At 50.2% G+C, this 24,339-nt stretch overlaps 1 protein-coding gene across 7 annotated transcripts in view; it reads left to right on the plus strand.

Annotated features, from left to right (window-relative positions):
* Nucleotides 1–15,161: 15,161 nt before the first annotated feature.
* Nucleotides 15,162–24,339, plus strand: part of TMPRSS4 (transmembrane serine protease 4) — a 44,112-nt gene continuing 34,934 nt past the window's right edge. For all 7 annotated transcript variants that reach the window (XR_004053728.1, XM_010367428.2, XM_010367427.2 and 4 more), the window contains exon 1: nucleotides 15,162–15,456. Coding sequence is in view for 4 of the 7 variants with exons in the window: in XM_010367427.2 (XP_010365729.1) it covers nucleotides 15,454–15,456 (3 nt within the window). In the remaining 3 variants the exon portion in view is untranslated. The remainder of the gene's footprint in view (nucleotides 15,457–24,339) is intronic.

Raw genomic sequence — 24,339 nt, forward strand, 5'->3', positions numbered from 1 at the left:
AGGCACAGTGGCTCATCCCTGTAATCCCATCACTTTAGGAGGCCGAGGCAGGTGGATCACCTCAGGTCAGGAGTTCAAGACCAGCCTGGCCAACATGGCGAAATCCCGTCTCTACTACAAATACAAAAATTACCTGGGCGTGGTGGTGTGTGCCTGTAATCCCAGCTACTTGGGAGGCCGAGGCAGGAGAATCTCTTGAACCCGGGTGGTGGAGGTTGCAGTGAGCTGAGATCACGCTATTGCACTCCAGCCTGGACGACAGAGCGAGACTCCATCTCAAAACCAAACAAACAAAAGTGGGTCAAGAGAGGCACCCCCGAGCTAATACATCAAGTCAGGCCTCCCTTCAGTTCTCAGGGGCCAAGACCACAGGCCAGCCCAGTTCCTCTCCAGACCCTGCTGGAAGGCTCCTTCCCGGTCAGAGCAAAGGTGACAGCTGCCTCTGATGCTTCCCAAAGCCCAGTTGGGTGTCAGCAGTGGAGACAGGTGGTTCACTTGGGCTCTGGCTCCTTCCATTTGCAGTGGAGAACAGGGCATGTGGGCGGGGAAAGAAGGAACCCAGGACAAGGGCTTCATCCCTGCCAGCCCTCTCCCGGCCCTCCCTCCATACCCCTGCACACTTGGCCTCTTTGTGTCTCTGAGTTTCTGCCCTTCATTGACTTCCATCTGTTTTTCTGTTGTCTCTTTTATTTTCTCTCTCTTAATTCTGTCAGAGGCATGTGAATCACAGCAATTCCATCTTGAATAGGAGCTGGGTAAAATGAGGCTGAAACCTACTGGGCTGAATTCCCAGACAGTTAAGGCATGCTAAGTCGCAGGATGAGATAGGAGGTCAACACAAGATATAGGTTATAAAGACCTTGCTGATAAAACAGGTTGCAGTAAAGGAGCCAGCTAAAACCCACCAACACCAAGATGGTGACGAGAGTGACCTCTAGTCATCCTCACTGTTACACTCCCACCAGCGCCCTGACAGTTTACAAATGCCATGGCAATGTCAGGAAAGTACCCTGTATGGTGTAAAAAGGGGAGGCATGAATAATCCACTCCTTGTTTAGCATATCATCAAGAAATAACCATAAAAATAGGCAACCAGCAGCCCTTGGGGCTGCTCTGTCTATGGAGTAGCCATTCTTTTATTCCTTTAGTTTCTTCATAAACTTGCTTTCCCTTTGCACTGCAGACTCACCCTGAATTCTTTCTTGGGTGAGATCCAAGAACCCCCTCTTGGGGCCTGGATGGGGACCTCTTTCCTGTAACAATTCCACTCTTCCTTCTGTTTCTTTCAGTTGATCATTTTCTGCTTACCTTTCTACTCTTTCTGTTTACTGTCTCTCTTATCTCCATTTTTCTGTCTTTATTTCTAAATCTTCTTTACCCCCTTAGTGTTGAATCTTTTTGCCTATTGTGATAAATATATTTGATCTTCAACCCCATTTCCTGGCATACAACTCCTAAAGTCCTTAGAAACTCTAACGGTTGTCTTTTTGTGTGCAAATGAGCTGACTGAGGCCTGGCAGTGCCCAGGTAGCTTCAGGTAGATCAGGGGCTGATCACCAGAAAGCCTAAGGCAGGATTAGAGGTTTGGGTTTCAAGCCCCACCCCTAACCTTAGGGGAAAGGAGAGGGGCTGAAGGGTAAGTTGATCACGGATGGCCAGTGGCTTAATCAATCATGCTTACATAATGAAGCCTCCATAAAAGCCTAAAACAAGACAGATAGCTGAACAGGTGGAGGTTCCCAGAAGGGGAGGCGGCCAGGGAGAGCATGAAAGCCCTGTGTCCCTTACCCCATATCTCACCCTACGTATATCTCTGCCTGTATCATTTGTAATATTCATTATAGTAAACCTGTAAAGGTAAGTGTTCTCCTAAGTTCTCTGAGTCACTCTAGCAAATGAGGGAGTTGTGGGAACCCCACATGAAGGCCAACTAGGTAGAAGGTCCAGAGGCCTAGATTTGTAACTGGTGGGAAGGGAGTCGTGGTCTTGCAGCACTGAGCTCTCATCAACCATAGGATCTGTTGCTCTCTGGTAGACAGTGTTGGAATTGAATTGACTTGAAGTGCCAGCCAGTGTCTGCTGCACAAATGATTGCCTACTGGTGTGTGGGGAGAACACCCAGGCATTTGGTCACAGAAGTCTATTGCATTGATGATTGTGGCATGAGAACCAACAGGAAAATTGAGTTTGAGTTTTTTCCTAACACACCAGTCTGTATCACTCTTCTTTTCTCTTCCAAAGAGAAAATTTTAAATGGGAGATCAGATAGGCACCAATCTGCCATTGATTTCATACACCTTGCTCCCCAGGCACATGGACCCCAAGGTCCCACTGGAGGTTCAGGTTGGTGGTTCTGGTTGTCATCCTCAGAGTCATCACTAATACTAATGGGTTTTGTTTTGTTTTGTTTTGTTTTGTTTTTAAGAGAAGAAATCTCCCTATGTTGCCCAGGCTGGCTTCAAATTCCTTGGCTCAGGAGATCCTCTTGCCTCAGCCTCCTGAGTAGCTGGGACTACAGGCATGCGCCATCATGCCAGGATTTTGTTATTCTTGTCTGTCTGTTTTTTCAGGGGTGGAGACTTTTTTTTTTTTTCATCACTATTATTATTGAGACAGGGTCTCCCTCTGTCGCCTAGGCTGGAGTGCAGTGGCAAGATCTGGGCTCACTGCAACCTCTACTTCCCAGGTTCGAGCCATCCTCCTACCTCAGCCTCCCAAGTAGCTGGGACCACAGGTGTGTGCCACCACGCCTGGTTAATTTTTGTAATTTTTAGTAGAGGTGGGGTTTTGCTATATATATCACCCAAGCTGGTCTCAAATTCCTAGACTCAAGCAATATGCCCGCCTGGTGGAATTGTGCTGAGATTACAGGCATGAGCCACCATGCCCAGCCTTCATCACTAATATTAAATACTAGCCTTCTCTGGTCAAGCCCCAAGTGGGCTCTCAGTCAAGCACACCCTGCCCTGGGGTGGTCCAGATATCCCAACTCAGAAATGACCAGATCAGGCCAGAATGCATATTCCTATCCTAAAGTGTGACCCTATAGAGCCTTTCTCCATGGTCAAACACCTGTCCCTCCCCAACCTAGACAGTTGCACAGCACCCAAACCTGCCCTGCCCCACCTGCTTCTCCACTGCATTTTGCTTTGCTTATCTCAGCATCCGATGCCAGCAAGGACACTCCCAACCTAACCCGGCTTTCCCAATGCTTTGGCCTAGAGCACCATGAAGAAGTAACCTTGTCACGTCCATGATGGCTCAGAGGAGGAAGAAGACAGGGTACCTGCATTTGAGTGGTTTTGCAGAAGTGAAACATACAGAGTGATCATGAGGCAGGAGAATAGGGCCTGGAGGCAGGGAACCTAAGGCCAATTCATGCTGACTTCCCAGAACTAAATCAAAAGGAAAACCCCAACTTTCACACTCAAGTAACAAAAGGACCAGAGGCTACTCCCTTTGCAACCACCCCCCATCCTACCTTTTCTGTGGCAGATGAAAAATGGAAAGTACCTCTAGCTGGTCCCCTCCCACAACCAATCAGGCTGGTCGCTGGCCAAGTTTTTATTTGCATAGAAGTCAGCACTTTGGGAGGCCGAGACGGGCGGATCACGAGGTCAGGAGATCGAGACCATCCTGGCGAACACGGTGAAACACCGTCTCTACTAAAAAATACAAAAAACTAGCCGGGCGAGGTGGCGGGCACCTGTAGTCCCAGCTACTCGGGAGGCTGAGGTGGGAGAATGGCGTAAACCCGGGAGGCAGAGCTTGCAGTGAGCTGAGATCCAGCCACTGCACTCCAGCCTGGGTGACAGAGCAAGACTCCGTCTCAAAAAAAAAAAAAAAAGAAGTATAACTTTGTAACTTCACTTCAGCCTCTGGTCACTTTCTACGACCAATCAGACATTTGCATAGGGTGTAACTTTGTAACTTCACTTCAACCTCTGATTGGTCCCTCTTCACAACCAGACTGATTGTGATCCTCTACTTCATTTACATAGGGTGTTCACCAAGTAACCAACGGGAAACCTCTAGAGGGTATTTAAGCCCCCAGAAACTTCTGTAACCAGTCCCTCGAGCCGCTTCTTCGGCCCACTCCCACCCTGTGGAGTGTGCTTTCATTTTCATTAAATCTCTGCTTTTGTTGCTTCATTATTTTCTTGCTTTGTTTGTGCGTTTTGTCCAATTCTTTGTTCGAAGCACCAAGAACCTGGACACCCTCACTGGTAACAATCAGGGTCTGATACCTGGGATGCAGCACCCAGTGACCAGGCTAGAATCAGGAGGTCTGGACAGAGGACACCATTACTGCCTGATTTACTCATCATGACCGTGACCCAGCCCACTCGCTCACCCGGACCCTGCTGGGGAAGAGGTGGCTGCAGCCCCAAACCAGCCACAGGACCCTAGGAAGTATGACCTCCACCCAGGGCTCTCCCTGGCACCTCTGACTGAACCTGTTCAGTCCCAGGCTCTTCATCTTTCTCCCCAAACCCACCTCTGTTTGCCACCTTGGTAAGTGGTACCATTATTTGCCTAATCACCCAGACACCTGCAAGTACCCCGGGATCGGATCTCTTCACCCTTATTTTCCAAATCTAGTCAGTCACTAAGTCCAAAGTGCATATGAAATTGCTCTGCCCTCCTGGCTGCCCTACTGTGGGTTTGGGATCTCATCTCTCACCTGGACCTCTGCATGAGTTCCCTACTATTCTCTCTACCCCAGGCTCTCCATCCACACAGCTACCAGAGTGATCTTTCAAAATAAAACAAAAACAAACAATTCATCTTCCTGCTTAAACAACTCCTGCTGGCTCCTTATTGCCTAGAGCTGTGGTCTCCAAACTTCTTTGATCTCTGTCAATAACAAAAGAATTTTAGCACACATCTCTAATATATGTCTGTTTGTTTATGTATAAATTATATTTACGTACATTAACATCACTAGCCAATATCTGAAGGCATAATGCGCCCTGAGAGACAGAGTAGTACTAACGTCAGGAGACTTGAGACTATATTTCAAATTATCTTAGCCGGGCATGGTGGCATGCCTGAGTCCCAGCTACTCAGGAGGCAAAAGGATCACTTGAACCCAGGAGATCAAGACTGCAGTGAGCCGTGATCCTGCCACTGCACTCCAGCCTGGGTGACAGAGTGAGACCTTGACTTAAAAAAAAAAAATCAAAACATTATCTTGATAATTCTGGATTTTTTTTTTTTTTTGGGGGGGGGCCAGCTTCTATCAAGCAAAATGAGATTGTTACAATTTTACACTCAAGACAGAAGGATAATGAGAGCCCATTCTGAGTAGGGGAGCAAGAGCCTGGCCATTGGCTTGTGCCTACCTGCATTACTGGCCTTCTCTTAATCCCTGATATCTTTTCAGGAAATTTGCTAAATACCTTATCCATTGTATGAGGATTAATTTAGTTAAAACCAGATGAGATCACCGATAAATCCACTTCACAGACCACAGTGTAAACATGTCACAATATGCTAACCTCCTCAGACCCTCACAGATGCGCACCTGTGGGCCACTGAACAGGGACCAAGTGCAGACATGAGGCCAACCTGTACATTAAATATTAGAAATGCACCAGGTGCGGTGGCACGTGCCTGTAATCACAGCTACTCGGGAGGCTGAGGCAGGAGGATCGCTTGAGTCCTCACTTGAGTTCTGGGCCTCGGTTTGCTATGCCTATCAGGTGTCCACACTAAGTTCGGCATCCATATGGTGACCTCCCAGGGGCAGGGGGCCACCTGGTTGCCTAAGGAAGGGTGAACCCCCCCAAGTGGGAAATGGAGCAGCTCAAAACTCCCGTGTTGATCAGTAGTAGGATCGTGCCTGTGAATAGCCACTGCACTCCAGCCTGGGCAGCATAGCGAGACCCTGTCTCTTTAAAAAAATTGGCTAGGCGCAGTAGCTCACGCCTGTAATCCCAGCACTTTGGGAGGCCAAGGCAGACCAATCACCTGAGGTCAGGAGTTCAAGACCAGCCTGGCCAAGATGGTGAAACCCCGTCTCTACTAAAAATACAAAAAATTAGCTGGGCGTGGTGGCGCACCTATAGTTCAACTTCTCAGGAGGCTGAGGTAGGAGAATCGCTTGAACCCGGGAGATGGATGTTGCAGTGAGCCGAGATCATGCCATTGCACTCCAGCTTGGGCAACAAGAGTGAAACTCCATCTCAAAAAAAAAAAAAATATATATATATATATATACACACACACACACACACACATACATTTTCAGTATCACAGACTTCCAGTACATAAGGTCTGTGTCCAGATTCCTTGTGTACAGATCCTTCAAAAGAAAATGTCTATTGCAAGAGTTTCTCGTAATTGGAGCCACGTATGATTCATCTTCCTGGCCCCAGCGCCAAGTGCTCTTCCTCCAATTGCACCCCCGGTTTTCCACCTGACAAAGTCCTGCTCCTCCCGTAAGTTCAATCCAAATGCTCCCTCCTTGGGGAGGGAGCCCTCCGGCTGTGTGCTCTTTCCTCTTAGAGTTGGCCAGCAGGATGACAGCACGATCTCTGTGTCGAGTCTCCCTCCCGGCCTGTGAAAGAGCTGCGGACAGCGCCTTATTCATCTTTGTGTCCTCAGTGTCCAGCACACTAGAGGTGCTCGTAAACGTTGGATGAATGAGAGGCTTTTACAGAGACAGGGGTGAGGCCAAGGGACAGTCTGGGCCCAAGGAATTCAGTTTCAAGTACTTTTATTCTCAGCCTGAACCCACCCCTCTGCAGGCAGCCTGGGGAATGAGCTGGGGCGAGGATGAAGGAGCGAGGCCAGGGAGGGTGAGCCAGGATGGTACCTGCATGTGGAACCTCACAGCGCTGTTCCCTGCTGGCCTTTCAGGCTGCAGATGAAGTCTATTGGGAAAAGGGAGAAACCCGGGGTAGCGGAGTGACCTTCCACCACCTGGTGGCGCTGTGTCTGCATTCCCGGCCACCCCACAGAGGCCCCACCACATCCAGGAGCCATGGTCTCTCCCCACACATCACTCCATGGCCAAAAGCACTCAGTCGAGCCAGAGGTACCAGCATTATCAATACATTATCATCCGTGGGATTTGGCAAGATCCAACCACGACGATCTAAAAGCATTCTCTCTTCCAACAGGGTCAACCCAAAGAACTCATTTGTTAATGGACCACCACTGACTCATCACCCTCATGGAAAACTGAATCATCCCCAGGTCCTCCCCCCGCCAGTCCTCTCTATTCTGCATCAGCAGCATCTGTGAATGCCAGCACCCCAGCATCCCACACCGCACCTGTGCTCTGGGTCTGCCTGCCAAGTACAGGCTGTGGGGTATCGGGCCACCCCCTCAGTTCCCTCATCTGTAAGATGGGAACATTAAGACTTTGTTTGCAAGGTTATTAGATATCTTATATGTGCACAACACAGAGTAGAATGTCAGTAAATAATATTCATCTTCGTTTTCTTCGTCTTCATGCCATTGGATCAGGCCTTAATTAAGATCTTCTCCATCTCTCGCCTGAACTATTGGCACTGTCTCTAACCCCCTCTCCCTGCCTCGCCCCCACACCACTGCCAGAATTATCTTCCTCTGTGGCAGGAGTTATGTTTTAAACCAAATTCAGTCTACCAGCATTTATGCACCTTTTGTTTGCCAGGCACTGTGCTGGTGCCACAGATATAAAGGGGAGATCTCCCAAGGAGCTCAGCACAGGGGCTCCATATACACTTTGGAGATGGTTTTAGCTAGAATATTGCCATGGTTTCAGTGTGTCTCCCTAAAAGCATGTGTTGGAAACTTAATCCCCAATGCAACAGTGTTGGGAGGTAGGGCCTAAGGAGAGGGTATTGGGCCATGAGGGCACAGTGAATGGATTCATGCTGTTATCTTGGGAACTGGTTCCTTATAAAATGATAGAAAGGCCAGGCATGGTGGCTCATGCCTGTAATCCCAGCACTTTGGGAGGCCGAGGCAGATGGATCACCTGAGGTCAGGAGTTTGAGACCAGCCTGGCCAACATGGCAAAACCCTGTCTCTACTAAAAATACAAAATTAGTTGGGCATGGTGGCAGGCGCCTGTAATCCCAGCTACTCAGGAGGCTGAGGCAGGAGAATCGCACAAAACCAGGAGGCAGAGGTTGCAATGAGTCGAGATCATGCCACTCACCAAGGCAATACAGCTGGGAGGCAACAGAGCTAAGATTTAAAGCTATGCATGGAGGTAATTCCATGTACATGTTGTTCATTATCCAGATCCTGAGAAAAATAAAAGGGATAAAGTAAATCTATGCTATTTACTCTCTAGCCAGATTCTTTTCTTTCTTTTTTTTTTTTTTTTTTAGACAGAGGTCACCCAGGTCACCAGTGGCACGATCTCGGCTCACTGTAGCCTTTGCCTCCCAGGTTCAAGCGATTCTCCTACCTCAGGCTCCCCAGTAGCTGGGATTACAGGTACCCGCCACCGTGCCCAGCTAATTTTTGTATTTTTAGTAGAGACGGAGTTTCACCATGTTGGCCAGGCTGGTCTCAAACTCCTGACCTCAGGTGATCCATCTGTCTCGGCCTCCCAAAGTGCTGGGATTACAGCCATGAGCCACCACGCCCAGCCGCTAGCCAGATCCTTATTAAAAAGACTGTCAAAGCACTGTATGTTCATGGTCTGGAGTTTACAGCGCATGTAGGATGGAAAGCAATATGTCCCAGCTCCACCGTCCTTGTGTCTTCTAACCCTTGGGCTGCCCCAGGGTGAAATTAAGACTATCCTGGAGAGACAGATGAAAAGAAACGGGATGGACTCACAAATAATCTGAAATTTGTTCCTTGCCTAATTAAAGGGGAGAGGACTGAGCGAACAGGATGTTCACTGAGACTGCTAGCAAATTACATGGACAATATGGAAACCGCCCCCTGGAACAGAGGCAAACTCAGACAGGATTCTGGTGCTACAGGAACCTGAGTGCTTTCCAGAGGTCCCTGGCGGGCTGCAGAAGCCAGTGAAGGCCCCCTCCAGGATCTATGCAGGGCCTACAGTGCATGGTCTAGGGCAAAGGGACTAGGCATCCTGGGTTACAGCGACCTGGATCTCAACCCTGCCTGAGCCTCAGTTTACTCCCTTGTGAAACGGAGGTAACAGCAGCACCCACATTATAAGGTGGCTGCAAAGACAAAATGAGATAATGAGATTTCACTCAGGCATAAGAGCCTGGCACATGGGAGCGCACATTATGTGGTAGCTGTTTCCTTACCATGTGTGGCTTATTTGAAGCAAACGTGTCCTGCCATTCTGTCAGGCTCATGCCTGTCTTCCCCTCACCCCCACCCTCAGCCTTAAGTCAGGCATGTGGAAGGGAACACCTGTTCATCCTGGCAGGGGCCAGAGGAAGGTCAGCTCCCACGAAACAGAGGTGACTAGGGCTCAGAGTTGGGATCCAGGTTTGGGATTCTCAATTGCCTTGGTTCTTTGGTACAGATAATTGAGGCTCAATTCAACCACCTCTGAGCCTAAACAATGTCTTAGGAGAAGGATTGCTAAGCAGTTAAAATCCTTTCTAGAAAGCTAGTGAATCAACAGGGAGCCTGCTTGCACAGTGAGCCAAGGTGCCCCCGTTGGCCTCTGTAAAAGAGACACTGGATTCCCTCCACACCGCATTCCAGAGCTGCTTGGTATGAGTGAGCCTGGGCTGCTGCCAGCTCATGCCCACCCACTGCACCCTTCTCTACCTACTTTCTTGGAAGAGATGTGAACAAACGAGCCAGTCACTAAAACTGATCTCAATGTACTTGGGTTCAAAGGGAAGAACCATAGGCTCTGCTGGCTGGAAGGAGCCTCAGGGGTTCATCTATGTCAAGCTCCAGTCTCTGAATTCAGCTCACTTCAGAAATAACAGCCTCTACCCACTCCTGAGCGTGGGAAGAGACCTAGAACAGCATTGCTCAAACTTTCAGGTAAATTCAAATCACCTGGGGATCTTGGACTGCAGACTCTGATTGAATAAGAGCGGGGCATGCTGAGAGTCTGCTCTTCTAACCAGCTTCCAGCACTGGTGGCATTGCTGGGTCCATGGGCACGCATACCTTGAGCAGGAAGGATCTGCAGGGCTTGCTGCTTTCAGAAGCTCCTAGAAGGGAGGTGCAGTATATGGGCAGACTGAGCTCTTCAAGGCGGGAGATACTTTGCTTTCCCCAACCACAGTGTCTAACCACATTGTCTGATATCATCATAGAAAATACTTGCTGGCTGGCTGGATGGATGGGTGGATGGATGGCCAGGCACATATAGATGGATGAGTGGGTGGCTGCTGATACTGAGATCAAATGTACAATCAGAAAAAACTGGCAACCAGGCACCGTGGCTCACACCTGTAATCCCAGCACTTTGGGAGGCCAAGATGGGTGGATCACCTGAGGTCAGCAGTTCGAGACCAGCCTGGCCAATGCAGCAAAACCCCATCTCTATCAAAATACAAAAATTAGCCGTGTGTGGTGTCAGGGACCTGTAATCCCAGCTACTCGGGAGGCTGAGGCAGGAGAATTGCTTGAGTCTGGGAGGCAGAGGTTGCAGTGAGCCGAGATCGTGCCATTGCACTCCAGCCTGGGTGACAGAGCTAGACTCCGTCTTCAAAAAGAAACAACTGGCAATTGATATACCATCCTACAAATTACTGTAGCTAAGTAAAAATATCTAGGGGGAAAACGAAGGCAGGAAGAAAGAAGGAAATCAGGCAGGGAGGAAAGGAAGGAGGAAGGGAGCAGAGAGAACTGCTGTAAAAATTTGAAAAAGGGTTTCCAAACCCCCAAATGTTCTCTTTTTATCTCTACTGGAACATCTTTTTAAGCTTACTATAATGTATGGATGTCTCCTGTCTCCTTCAGTAGACTGTGGGGTGTGTGTATTCAGAGCCTGTGTTTTATCTCCTAATCCACAGCGCCTAACACAAGAGGTAGGCCTAGCGTGAGCTACATAAACACATGTTTTGTGAAATGAATAGGGATAAGAGTGCCATTTACAACTTCTCTCTTAGGCACCAAACACTTCACATGGAAGTGAAGGTTTTGTTTTGTTTTTTGTTTTTGTTTTTTGTTTTTTTTTTTTTGTGAGACAGAGTCTTGCTCTGTCACCCAGGCTGGAGTGCAGTGGCACAATCTTGGGTCACTGCAACCTCCACCTCCTGGGTTCAAGCGATTCGCCTGCCTCAACCTCCTGAGTAGCTAGGATTACAGGCGCCCGCCATCATGCCCAGCTAATTTTTTTGGTATTTTTAGTAGAGTGGTTTGGTATTTTTAATAGGAGTTTCGCCATATTGGCCAGGCTGGTCTCAAACTCCTGACCTCAAGTTATCTGCCTGCCTTGACCTCCCAAAGTGCTGGGAATACAGGCATGAGCCACTGCGCCCAGCCAGGATTATCTCTTAATCTTCATAACAACCCTATGAAGTCAGTACTTTTATTATCCCCACTTTACAGATGAGGAAGCTGGCGCGCAAGAGGTTTAAATAAAATGCCCATGGTTACACAAATCATTAGTGGCTGAGATTAGGAGGCAGGACCCCAGGCCACTAGAGCTCACGCTCTTGACCAAGGAGGATCCAGGTTTTGAGAGGCCTGAAGCTTATACATTTTGAGCGGTGTGGTTTTTTTCATAAAGCAACAGACTCTTTATTTAATGTGATTCAAAATACATTCAGATCAAGTCCCTGGCTGTTGTGAATGCTGAAAAGAGACAAAAAAGCTGCCAGTGCAGCTTCAAACAAGTCTGAGTGTCAGGCTGGCCCATAAGGAAAGCAGTTGCAGGGATAGAAGGCAGCCCCTCCTCCAGGAAGGGCGAGAGGAGCAGCCAGGTGCCTGCCTGTCCCTGGGATGACCGCCTCTGTGCTGTGCAAGGCGGGAGGGCTGCGGCAATAGGCCTTGGACCTCCTCCATGGACACCAGCGAGTTCCCCTGGCCTCTGGGTCAGCCCTCAGCAGCGCCGCCATGATGGGGTGGAGGAGGGTTAAATAACCATCTGTACAGAAATAATATTCTCCTACAGGATGTGTCTGAGCTCAGTCCATGGTCCAGAAACCTCACAGAAAACAAACAACAAAGTTTTTTAAAGTGCTGCTGACACCTCTCAGAATCTGGTGTGCATGGAGCTCTCAGCTGGACAAGACCTCTTGGTCCTAAAACTGAGGTCACCTGTATGGGACCAGCCTGGGTGAGGAAGGCTCTGGCCTTCACTCACAGGGATAGGCCACCTCTTGAGGGGCTTTCTTGAAAAAAAAAGCATATCAAAGAAATATTCGGCAAAATTTACAAAAACGTATGATAGTGGGAACCTATTGCTGGGCCCTTACTCGGGGCCCTGGAAGGAGCTGTGCATTTGATGGGCTCTGAAGCTTCAGATTCGGGAGTTTCATGACAACTCTGCCTCTGATCTTGACACACACGCTGGAAACAGATAAGGAAAGGGAAGAAGGAAGGGAAAAAATGTCAAAAATAAAGAAGAAGAGATAGAAGAGTAGTAATGGGAGGGAAAGAAGGGAGGAAAAACGGGAGGAGAATCTAAAGAGATGGGTGGGCAAGAGAAAGAGGCAGGCAAGACGGAGCTGACGGTGAGCTGAGGCTCCCTCTGGGAGAATGGGGGTTCTGGGCCGGGTGCAGGGGCTCACACCTGTAATCCCAGCACTTTGGGAAACCGAAGCGAGTGGATTGCTTGAGCTCAGGGGTTCGAGACCAGCCTGGCCAACATGGTGAAACCCTGTCTCTTCAAAAAACTACAAAAATTAGCCGGGCATCGTGGCTTGAGCAAAAATTAGCCGGGCATGGTGGCTCAAGTCTGTAATCCCAGCTACTTGGGGGACTGAGGCAGGGGAATCCCTTGAGCTCAGGAGGCGGAGGTTGCAGTGAGCTGAGATTGCACCACTACACTCCAGCCTGGGCAACAGAGTGGGACCCTGTCTCAGAAAAAAAAAAAAAAAAAAGAATGTGGGCTCTGGTCCAGCTGGTTTTCCCTGGCACCTGGGAGAGGTGGGCCTCTGCTCTCTCCAGGCCCCTGTGCCTCCCTCTATAAACCTTCACCCCCACCTGCAGGCATCACAACCACCCTGCCCAGTCTTGCTCATGTGCCTTCTTCCCAGACCTCTCCACAAATTCCCAGATCAAACGGGGAGCAGAAGCCAGGAAGGCTGAGTCATCATCCCTCCAACCAGCCATGCCCAGCAGCCTTCATGCCCAGACAGCTGCCTCTTTCCTGGTTCATCACCTGAGCACCAGGTGAAGCAATGCAAACCTGTGGACCAGATGTTTAGCCTGGCACATAGAGGAACCAAGACAACTGAAAACGTGGCTCCCAGTGGCCTACTGGCTTCTCACTGCCCTGCTGCTGGGGAGGTGCCTGCCTGGATCATCACAGCCCTGACCCTGAGGTAACCTGAGATCACAGACTCTTGCATCTGCCCAAGACTTTCAACTCTAAAGGCCACCAGCCTTGAGTAAGGAAGGGCTCTTTACTGAAACCCTTCAGGCCAGTTTCAGATTTCTGCTGCTCAGAGACAAGTACAAGGCCACATTGCATACATCAGCCAAGATCTGGCCAACAATCCGTTACATTGACCCGGTATTCCTCCTGCTCAGACATCACTTGGGTCCTCCATGGGCCATATTATCCCAAACCACAAACCTAGAGCTTTCAGACATTTGTGTTCCATTCAGCATGTTCACAAGGCTGGCAATGTGAACCAGTAAGAGAACCAGGTTCCAGCCGCAACTCTGCCCCAAACTACTTCATGTCCATGAGCTATAGCTTCCTCAGCTGACAAATGGAAACAAAACATTGGGGTTGTTGTTTTTGGAGAATTAAAGGGCTGATACATAGAAGCACGTTATCAACAGAAGGACTAATACACACGTCTAACCCAGGCTGGTCTCCCGGGAAGGTCAGGTCTGAGAAATGGAAGGCGATCTGGACTCATACGGAACCAGACACTAATTCATTATGTGACTTTGGGTCATTGACTTTGCCTGTCTGGAATTTAGTTTTGTCACCCACAGAATGGAGGAACAATGTGGACAATTATCCAAGTCCCTCTCAGCAAAATGTCTGTGGCTGTAAGGTTTCACCTTGCACATCCCCTGCCCAGGGGGGCAGCTCCAGCTATCAGGATGTGGCAGAGCATGAACCAGAAATGATCCTGTGGGCCCGGGTGTGGTGGCTCATACCATAATCCCAGCATTTTGGGAGGCTGAGGCAGGTGGATCAGTTGAAGCCAGGTGTTTGAGACCAGCTGGGTCAACATGGCAAAACCCCATCTCTACTAAAAATACAAATTAGCCGGGCATGGTGGTGCACAACACCTGTAATTCCAACAGCTACTCAGGAGGCTGAGGCAGGAGAATCACTTGAACCTGGGAGGTGGAGGTTGCAGTGAGCCAAGATCACGCCACTGCACTCCAGCCGGGGCAACAGAGTAAGACTCTGTCTCAAAAGAAAATAAAATACAAAAACACAAAACTTAGCTGGGCATGGTAGCAGACGCCTGTAGTCCCAGCTACTCGGGAAGCTGGAGCATGAGAATTACTTGAACCTGGGAGGCAGAGGTTGCAGTGAGCTGAGATTGTGCCCCTGCCCTCCAGCCTGGGGGACAGAGAGAGACCCTGTCTTAAAAAAGAAAAAAGAAAGAAATGCCCCTGTGGACGAGGAGACGTGGGCTCTAGCCAGAGCACCAATAGTGATTTTCAGAATTTTGAATGGCCGCTGAGGCAGGGGCAGGAAGCACTAGCACATTGGCTCTGTGGATTCGCTTCTGGGATCCAGGGAAAGGGGGCACATCTTATCTCCCTAAGAGAAGAAACTCCCTCCTTCTCTGTGAACTTTCCAATCCTGTTGCCCCACACCTGTCAATGATCCCTTTGTACTGAGCTGCAAACTCTGTCACCCAACTCCCAGACCACTCCAACTTCCCACAACCCCAAACCAAAGCACTCACACAGTGAGACGTCATGCACCTACAAGGTAGGTGGAGTAGGGGCGGAAACTCCTGGCATCACCTTCAGCCAACACACGGTTGGGTGGAAGTCATTCAGGCGGGAAGGCTTTTGTGACATAGGTATGTCACCTGTTCTGAGGCCAAAGGGCCCATGAATGACTTCAGGTGTTTTCCCGCCTCTAAGACAGGTGTCAGGTTACAAGACACATAATCATTCCAGTTTGGCAACTTCACCTGTAGTGCTGTTTTGATCAAGCTGCCCACAGTCCCCCAATCACTCCCGGAATACAGCAGTGAGAGGCAGCAGCTTGCTACGTGGACAAGGATGCTGGACATGAGGGACCAAGGCCCGCCCTGCACTCGGGCCTCCTCCAGCCAGTGCTGACCGGGGACTTCTGACCTGCTGGCCAGCCAGGACCTGTGTGGAGAGGCCCTCCTGCTGTCTTGGAGTGACAATCTCAGCTCCAGGCTACAGGGAGACTGGGAGGATCACAGAGCCAGCATGGTGAGTGTGGGGGCCCTCTGCTCCCAAGACACGGGGAGGGTGGGTCTCCCCATAAAAGGCCCTTCAACCAGCCTAAGTGCTCATCAGCTGAGAATTCTGTGACACCTTCTAGGTTAAGAAGAGGCCACACCCAAATCCCCCCACACCCCAGTCCTGTACACATCTCATACACACCTGCCTTCCTCTCTCCCTCCATTGCCATGGTCCTCAGGCACAGAGCCAGGGCTGTCCTTCCTGACTATTCTTTCCTGAATCCTGAATGTTCTTTTGCCCAGTGTCTCCAGGTCTGTTGGTTAGAGGTTGGCCCTATTTTTCCAAGGCAGGGGGCTGTTTTGATGCCACGGTGGCCCTCTGCTACTCCATGGGGAAACTGATTCCTTTTCTTTTTAAAGAAAAGTGCAGACCGGGCACGGTGGCTCACACCTGTAATCCCAGCACTTTGGGAGGCTGAGGTGGGTGGATCACCTGAGGTCAGGAGTTCGAGATCAGTCTGGCCAACATGGTGAAACCCCGTCTCTACTAAAAATACAAAAAATTAGCCTGGCATGGTGGCAGGTGCCTGTAATCCCAGCTACTTGGGAGGCTGAGGCAGGAGAATCGCTTGAACTCGGGAGGATGAGGTTGCAGTGATCCAAGATCACGCATTGCACTCCAACCTGGGAAACAAGAGTGAAACTCTGTCTCAAAAAAAAAAAGAAACAAAGAAAAAGAAAAGAAAAGAAAAGAAAACAGTGCAGAAATGCCTTCAAACAATCTAGGGTGTTTGTGGAGATCTTTTACTTGGTCTCTTTTCATGCCCTCACCCTCTCTCCTCCTTCTCCTCTTAATACCTGGAGCACCTTCGCTGTCTTGGGGCAAAGAGAATCAACCTCACCTTTCAGGAGGACGGCTGAGGGCCAGGGAGGGGAAGAGATAGTTGCTGAGTCCAGGAGTCTTCCTTCTCCAATCCTTGGCCAAGAGGCAGCAATTGCCCAGTCACCAACGTGAAAGGGAAGGGAAGAGAGGAAAGGAGAAGCCACTGTCGAAGGGGGAAGGATGTGACCTGCAGGGGCCCCTTGAGTGATTGTTTCCTATTCCCAACCTGAGCACTTCCCATGACACTCTTCTGAAAATTCTGGCAAGAACAATTCCTAGTGCTGTTGTGGCTGCTGATCAGAAAGGGGAGGGGCTTCCCTCTGAGCCAGGATCAAAGCACAAGCTTCCTGCTTTCCCATCCAAGGAGGTGCCCCGAAGTTTGGCCTGTGTGCAGAGACGCTTCATCCCCTGGGGCTCCCAGGAGAAGAGAGCAGCTGTGGAGCCTACCTAGCTGTGAGCTGCTTCTGGGTGGCAGGCACTGAGGAGACCTGGGGTGTCTCTTGGGGGAGCAACAGAGAAGGGAATCATTTCTAGGGTAGGTGACAGCTCCCTGATTAGCTGTGCTACCTTGAGGCATTCATCTTCCTGAGACTCACCTTCTCCCCTGTCCGTGGAGATGATATCAACCACAACACCTCCACACACACGCACAGGACTCGCAGAGATTACACGGCTAATACATGTGAGCGGGTTCTGGAAACCATGAAGCCCCGCACAAATGTAAGGACTTAGGACTAAAGAGGAGTCTGCGCTAGGAAATGACAGCTGGGTAGCACACCCAACACAGACCCTTTGCCACCAGGGAAGGAGCTGGGCATTGCTGCAGGAGCAGGGGAGGGCAGGTGGGCACACTGATGGCGGGGTCGGGTCAGGCCTGGGGCCCCAAAGGCAAGGCAGCAGCATGGCCAATCTCCATGGTATGGTCAAGGAAGTTTCTAGCCCCAGAGCTAGCCATTATACCGCCTGTGCTTAATAACCCTGTCATTAAGCCTGTGCTTAATAACCCTAGACAGCCATAGCTCCCAGCCCTGAGGGGAGGATGGGATCTCCTCGCCTAGGCTCAGCCCTCCCTTCCCTTCCATTCCCTACCTCCTTCCATCCCCACAGGCCCCTCTCTGGGACAGTCAGGGTCCTTTGAGCTGCTGCATCTTAACGACTGCTCTCCCCGGAACCCATTAAGCCCATTAAGCTGGGTACTCCTAGGGAGAGCTGGAGCAGGGACTCAGGCCCAGGCAGAGGTCAGAACCCAAGCCCTGTCCCCAAAGGAAATGTGTCCCATGCTAACTACTCCGTAGCTGAGGCCTGGAGGGAAGTCAGGGACCCTGGGACTGGTTCTCCTGGCCTTGACTCATTACTGTTTCGGAGACCCAAATGCACCCTGAGCCACCAGATGCACCCTGAGCCACCAGACATGGGTGTTAACACCTGAGGTCAAACCCCTGACGCTGCTCTGAAGGAAGCTGATCCTCCCTCCCACCTCCTGTTTTCTGTGCCAGCCTGGTACAGATTCAAGGGGCTTGGCTGGGCTTGGCTGGGCTCAGAAATGTGGCAGTCAGGAGCCAGCCTGCGGGCAGTGGGGTGCTGGGAGCACTGTGGAGTCCACCCCTGACTGGGGCACAGAATCCAGAAGCCCACTCGGTCCCAGCGGTGCCATTCCTAGGCTCTGAGGTGGTAAACTGAGCTGGGCAGTGGGAAGGTCCTAAAAGGCAAGACAGGCAAGGAGGGGCTGCTTGCTTTGCCTGCTCTCCTGGATCCCTCGCCACCTGGGTGACGGGCCCTGGTGTCACTGTAACTCCCCCCAGAGAAGCTCCAGCCAGCCACCATTTAATCAGCCCTGGTCATTGGCCAGTCTCTAAATGGGGCTGGGGGTTGGGGGACACAATATCTAGGTTTCACCCTACAGGTGCTCAACAGAGTGTGACAAGTATAACACCAGCAGTGGTTACAAGGTACCCCTGGAGCTGAAAAGGCAACAGATTCTCTCTAGGGCAGTCAGGAAATTGTGCTGGAAGAGAAACGATTTGCAATGGACTTGCAAGGATGAGCAGGCTCTCTCCAGGCAGGGAAAGCAGGAAGGAGCTCCAGACACAGGGAACTGCATGTGTGAACAGCAAGAAAGAGTGGGAGTGTAGGGACAAGAGGATCTTGTGCTGTGGCTGGAGCAAAGGTGCTGGCACTCCAGGCCATGGGAGCTGCACCTGCCGAGGTGGAAGCTGCATCCTCAGGCCCTGTCCATCTCCCAAGGCGCTTCCCGCCTGACCCTGGGGTTCAAGCTCTGTGCCTGGGTGCTTCCCTGGAGAAGGGGTTTAGATGTCAGGGCTCCTGTGTGCCCCCAGGCCTCTCCTCCTCTCAGTCTTCGCTCAGTGCGGCTGAGGACCCAGCAGCCACCTCCCTAACCCAAACCCATGCCAAAGCCCAAGAGATCTGAGAAACTGAATGAAAGAAATGAGGAGAGACCAGTTCAGGGGGGTCGTGGGCAGGGGGACAGATGAGAAAAACAGACCAAAAACAGGGCTGGGGAACTCCTGACAAGCTTCCCAGAGCCCCAGAACAGTCCCAGGGCAGCAGGAGACAAATGCTGTCAGGCCTGAAAATCTCCATGGCCTCAGCCTTCTCAGGTGCCTCTTCTGCCCTCAGCCTTCCTCCTGCTTAGGTGAAAACAACAGCCTCAATAAAATGCTTCAAGTTCCCAAGCAAGGATTCCCCAGGACAGTGAACTCCTCCAAACCTAAAGTGCATCCATCTGCCACATTTTCTTTTTTTTTTTGAGACGGAGTCTCGGGCTGGAGTGCAGTGGCTGGGTCTCAGCTCACTGCAAGCTCCGCCTCCCGGGTTTAAGCCATTCTCCTGCCTCAGCCTCCGGAGTAGCTGGGACTACAGGTGCCCGCCACCTCGCCCGGCTACTTTTTTGTATTTTTTTAGTAGAGACGGGGTTTCACAGTGTTAGCCAGGATGGTCTCGATCTCCTGACCTCATGATCCGCCCGTCTCGGCCTCCCAAAGTGCTGGGATTACAGGCTTGAGCCACCGCGCCCGGCCCACATTTTCTTATAAACCTGTTGCCACCAGAATGGGAGCTTCTTGAGGACAGGGTCTGTGTCTTTTCTGTTTTTAGCCGCAAACCTAGCACAGGGCATGTCATCCATGGCATGGACTAGGCACTTAGTAAATGTGAATGAATGAATGAGTGGATTGATGGATGACAGATAAATGATCAAAGACGGAATCCGCTATAACCAGTGTCTGATTTATCTGACACTGAAAACAAGGCTCACCCCAAGTCCAACTGGAAAGCACGCCAGATTCTGTCTAAGGGGTTACTAAAGTATTTTTATCCCAGAGGCGGATGGGCGTGAGGGAGGCACAGGTCTGAGCCTGCCTGGAAACCCTGGTGATAGGGAAGGGGAAAAGTGGGACAGAGCCAATGTGGCAATCCCCCGTGACACGTCTAGCGCCACCTCCCAGCCTGCCGCTCTGACTAACCAGCACGTCGGCAGCAGAGAAATGTGTAAACAAGACAGAAAACCACAACAGTCCTCCCCTGCCCATGCCCCCAGAGCACCCTCCAGCTTCCTCGTGTAATCCACATGCAACCAGAAACTCTCGAAGGGTAGCAGATGAAAGAAACACTGAGGAAGAGGGTGAGAGACACGATGGTCCCTGTCCAGGAGTAGGCACCTGTCCAGGGGTGGCATTGGCTTACCCTGTCACAAAATGTTCTGCATATCAGTCTGGCTGACCTTCGCCCGCTGGTGCGGTTGAGCCAACCAATGCTTTCAGCATATCCTGCTGTCTCAGTCTCTTCCTCTAAATCTGTATTCATTCATTCAGCATGTGTTCCCTGAGCATCTACTTTGTGCTAGGTACTGGCAAGATACCATGGAAGATTCAGAGAACATGTAAAATCTAGGCCTTCAATTTTGTGCACTCCATAGATGGAACAGGAGCAGGGGACACCGCTTGCCCACACCCCAGGCAGAACCTGACACTCACTCACTCACTGATGTCTACAAGAAGGGGGTAACTATAGAGCCGAGGTCAGCCTCTCACCTTCATCCCCTCTCCACCCTGACTTCACCCACCATCACATCTCCAGTCCCCAGAGAGGAGGGTCCTGCCAGGCTGCCAGGAGAACCTACCCGGACACATAGGTGTCACTGGTGGTCTTAAAGAGAATAATAGCTACAGCGGCAGTATCATGTCTCTATCCAAATGCAACAAAGGCACCATATTGTGCTTCAAGAAGCACTTTCACATCCAAAATCTCCCTTCAGTCTGATACAACTCTCTGAGACATTGTAATCCTCATTCTGTAGACGAAGAAATTGAGGTTCAGCTGGGTGTGGTGGCTCATGCCTGTAATCCCAGCACTTTGGGAGGCAAGGTGGGAGGATCGCCTGAGGTCAGAAGTTCAAGACCAGGCTGGCCAACGTGGTGAAACCTCGTCTCTACTAAAGATACAAACATTAGCCGAGCACAGTGGCTCACGCCTGTGATCCCAGCTACTCGGGAGGCTGAGGCAGGAGAATCACTTGAACCCAGGAGGCAGAGGTTGCAGTGAGCCCAGATCATACCACTCCACCCTGGGCAATAGAGTAAGACTCAGTCAAAAAAAAAAAAAAAAAAGAAAAGAAAGAAAGAAAAGAAAGGAAGGAAGGAAGGAAAGAAAGAAAGAAGGAAGGAAGAAGGGAAAAAAAAAAAGAAAAGAAAGAAATGGAGGCCCAAAAAGGTTCATGACTTGAAAAGGGTCGTTCAGCCAAGGGCAAAGGGAAAACCAGTAGCTATAATTAACTTAGACTTTCGAGAAGACTAAAGTTTCATACACAATGCTGCTCAGGGAAAAAACCCAAATTACCAGGAGACCATTAAGGATAGAAAATTGATATAAAGAGAGAATATTATAAGCGGATCAGGCCTAGGACTAATCCTATCTGTGAGAGGAAACAAGAGAAATTTAGACAGAGAGTGAGCGCTTCAGAATCACAGACCCTAAGGAAGAACGTTAGAGGTCTTCTCGGCGAGTGGGTTCCCCAAGTGTACTTTGGCCTCAGAGCCGGTTGCTCCACTGAAATCAAATGCAGAACCCCCATCCGGGACACCGAGGGAAAAACAGAGCTGCAGGTTTTGGAAGGACTGTCCCCCACCCCCACTTCTGCCCTGCCTCACTGCTCCTCTGCGGCACCGCTGGGGGGCTTGGTCAAATCCCCCAGGGGTGCTCAGAGCCCTTACGTGACCCTGGCCCTTGTCTGCCACAGAAACCTTCACAATCAAGCTTTTGCTCACACATCTGTTTCTAGAAGCTACGGTTGCTGAAAACAATCTTTCCTTTGCCAGGAGAAAAGACTTTCTGTAACTTCCCCCATTCCTCCTGGAATGGTCTTTTGCTTTTCTCAGATGGCCACACACACTTGAAGCTTTCATGCTTCCACTGGTCCTTGCTTCTCTGAACTGCGTCCCCCACCCTCTCTTCCAAGAGGGTTCACATAGGTCACACGACATGCCCTCCGGTCCCCTGACTGCCCTGGTCACTCTCCCCAGATGCACTTAGTCCACAGAATACCCTGCTGAAGCCAAGCCCCGGGGCCCATGAAATCATAAAAGTAGCTCTTTGTTCAGTTCGCATTACGTACATGACAGGCTCTCTATGAAGCTCCTTCCCATTGACAGTAAATAATTTTTGACTATGAGTATCTACTATGTCATGAACTTCCCAGGTTCTATCTTAATATTGTTAATAATAATTAATAAAAATAATAGATATACTCCATGAGCAAAAGAGCTTTACCTCTGATTCACTGCTAGATCTCCAGGGCCCAGAAAGGTGCCTTACTAAATGACTAAACTATTATTATTGGTATTATTATTATTATTACAGTTAACAATTATTGTACTCTTGGCTGGGCGCGGTGGCTCACATCTGTAATCCCACTTTGGGAAGCCAAAGCGGGCGGATCACCAGAGATCAGGAGTTCAAGACCAGCCTGGCCAACATGGTGAAACCCCATCTCTACTAAAAATACAAAAAATTAGCTAGGCGTGGTGGCAGGCGCCTGTAATCCTAGTTACTCGGGAGGCTGAGGCAGGAGAATCGCTTGAACCTGGGAGGTGAGGTGGAGGTTGCAGTGAGCCGAGACCGCACCACTGCACTCTAGCCTGGGCAACAGAGCGAGACTCCATCTCAAAAAAAAAACAAAACAAAACGAAATAAACAAACAAACAAACAAACAATTATTGTACTCTTACCATGCACCAGGCAATGTACTATACGCTATGCATATCTGGGGCTCCTTAGGAGGGAGATTTACTGCGTCTCTCTTTCTCTCTCTCCCTCTTTTTCACTCACACATGAAATTCAGGCTCTTGGTGGTTCAATAACTTGCCTAAAGCCTCAGGCCGACGAGCAAATAGGATTCAGACCTAGGCTGCAGGATTCCACGGCCTGTGCTCTGTGCACTGTAAAACACAGCCTCTCCTAGCAAATGAAATCTCAGCAAGGAAATACTTCATGAAGCATTCAACGAGTTATGTGAGTGGGCAGGAAAGCAGTAAAGGAACTTCAGGTTATGCAGCTACAAAGTCGGAGATGCAGAGAAGACACTGAAGCACTATTAAAGCACTATTTATAGGATCCTGAGCTCAGAGTTCACAGGAAACAGATCTAGAGTCACTGAAACCTGTGCCAGGAGATTGGCTGCAGCAGCCACACCAGCCCACCAAGGCTGGTTATCCTGGGGCCTCCAGAACAAATGAGAATCCTCAACCCTGCCCCTGTACGGAACCACAGTGCAGACCCTCCTTGAGCATGTGTGGAGTTCTGCTCTCCATGCCTGTAGGGTAACTGGGGCAGAGGGCACTAATTTTCACTTACTAAACTCCTCTATATTTCTTTTGTTGTTGTTGTTGTTGTTGTTGTTGTTGTTGTTGTTGTTGAGACGGAGTCTCACTCTGTCGCCCAGGCTGAAGTGCAGTGGCCGGATCTCAGCTCACTGCAAGCTCCACCTCCCGGGTTCACGCCATTCTCCTGCCTCAGCCTCCCGAGTAGCTGGGATTACAGGCGCCCGCCACCTCGCCCGGCTAGTTTTTTGTATTTTTTTTTAGTAGAGACGGGGTTTCACAGTGTTAGCCAGGATGGTCTCGATCTCCTGACCTCGTGATCCGCCCGTCTCAGCCTCCCAAAGTGCTGGGATTACAGGCTTGAGCCACTGCGCCCGGCCTAACTCCTCTATATTTCAAGCACCAAGCCAGGCACACCACATGTGTCATCATTAATTCTCATCAACAACCCTGTGAAGTAAGTCATATTCTCCCCATTTTACAGATGAGAAAACTGAGACTCAGAAAAATGTATTAATTTGCCCAAGACTACCTGGCTGGGAAGAGGTAGAGCTGGATTCAGGCCAGCGTGCCTGCCTCAGAGTTCAGGAGGAGCAGGATCAAGGGACAACCCCCTTCTGATCAAGGTAGCTGAGACCCCTCAAACTGCAAAGACCAATTTAGGGGACTATCAGCAAGTCTGTAAAATCATGCAAGGACTAGATGGGGCTCCCGGGGCCTTGCAAAGGTGCTGAAAAGTGCCTGGTGCTGAGCAGGTGGTACACCTTACAGAACCCTACTCCCTACCATCTTGTGAAGTCGCTTTTATTGTACCCACATTCCAAAGAAGGAAACTGGGTCCAGGAGCTGTTGAGTGACTTGCTCAAAGTTTTTCTACAGTTGGAGGAGTCAGATCTTCTTCTTCTTCTTCTTCTTTTTTTTTTTGAGACAGAGTCTCACACTGTTGCCCAGGCTGGAGTGCAGTAGCACGATCTCGGCTCACTGCAACCTCCACCTCCCAGGTTCAAGCGAGTCTCCTGCCTCAGCCTCCCGAGTAGCTGGGACTACAGGCGCCCACCACCACGCCCAGCTAATTTTTTGTATTTTTAGTAGAAACGGGGTTTCACTGTGTTGGCCAGGCTGGTCTCAAACTCCTGACTAGAGTCAGTTCCAGTCAGTTGCTTTTCCCTCCCAGCCATTTCCCTTCCCCTTAAAG

Source organism: Rhinopithecus roxellana, chromosome 15 (genome assembly GCF_007565055.1).
Source record: "Rhinopithecus roxellana isolate Shanxi Qingling chromosome 15, ASM756505v1, whole genome shotgun sequence".
NCBI classification, from domain to species: domain Eukaryota; kingdom Metazoa; phylum Chordata; class Mammalia; order Primates; family Cercopithecidae; genus Rhinopithecus; species Rhinopithecus roxellana.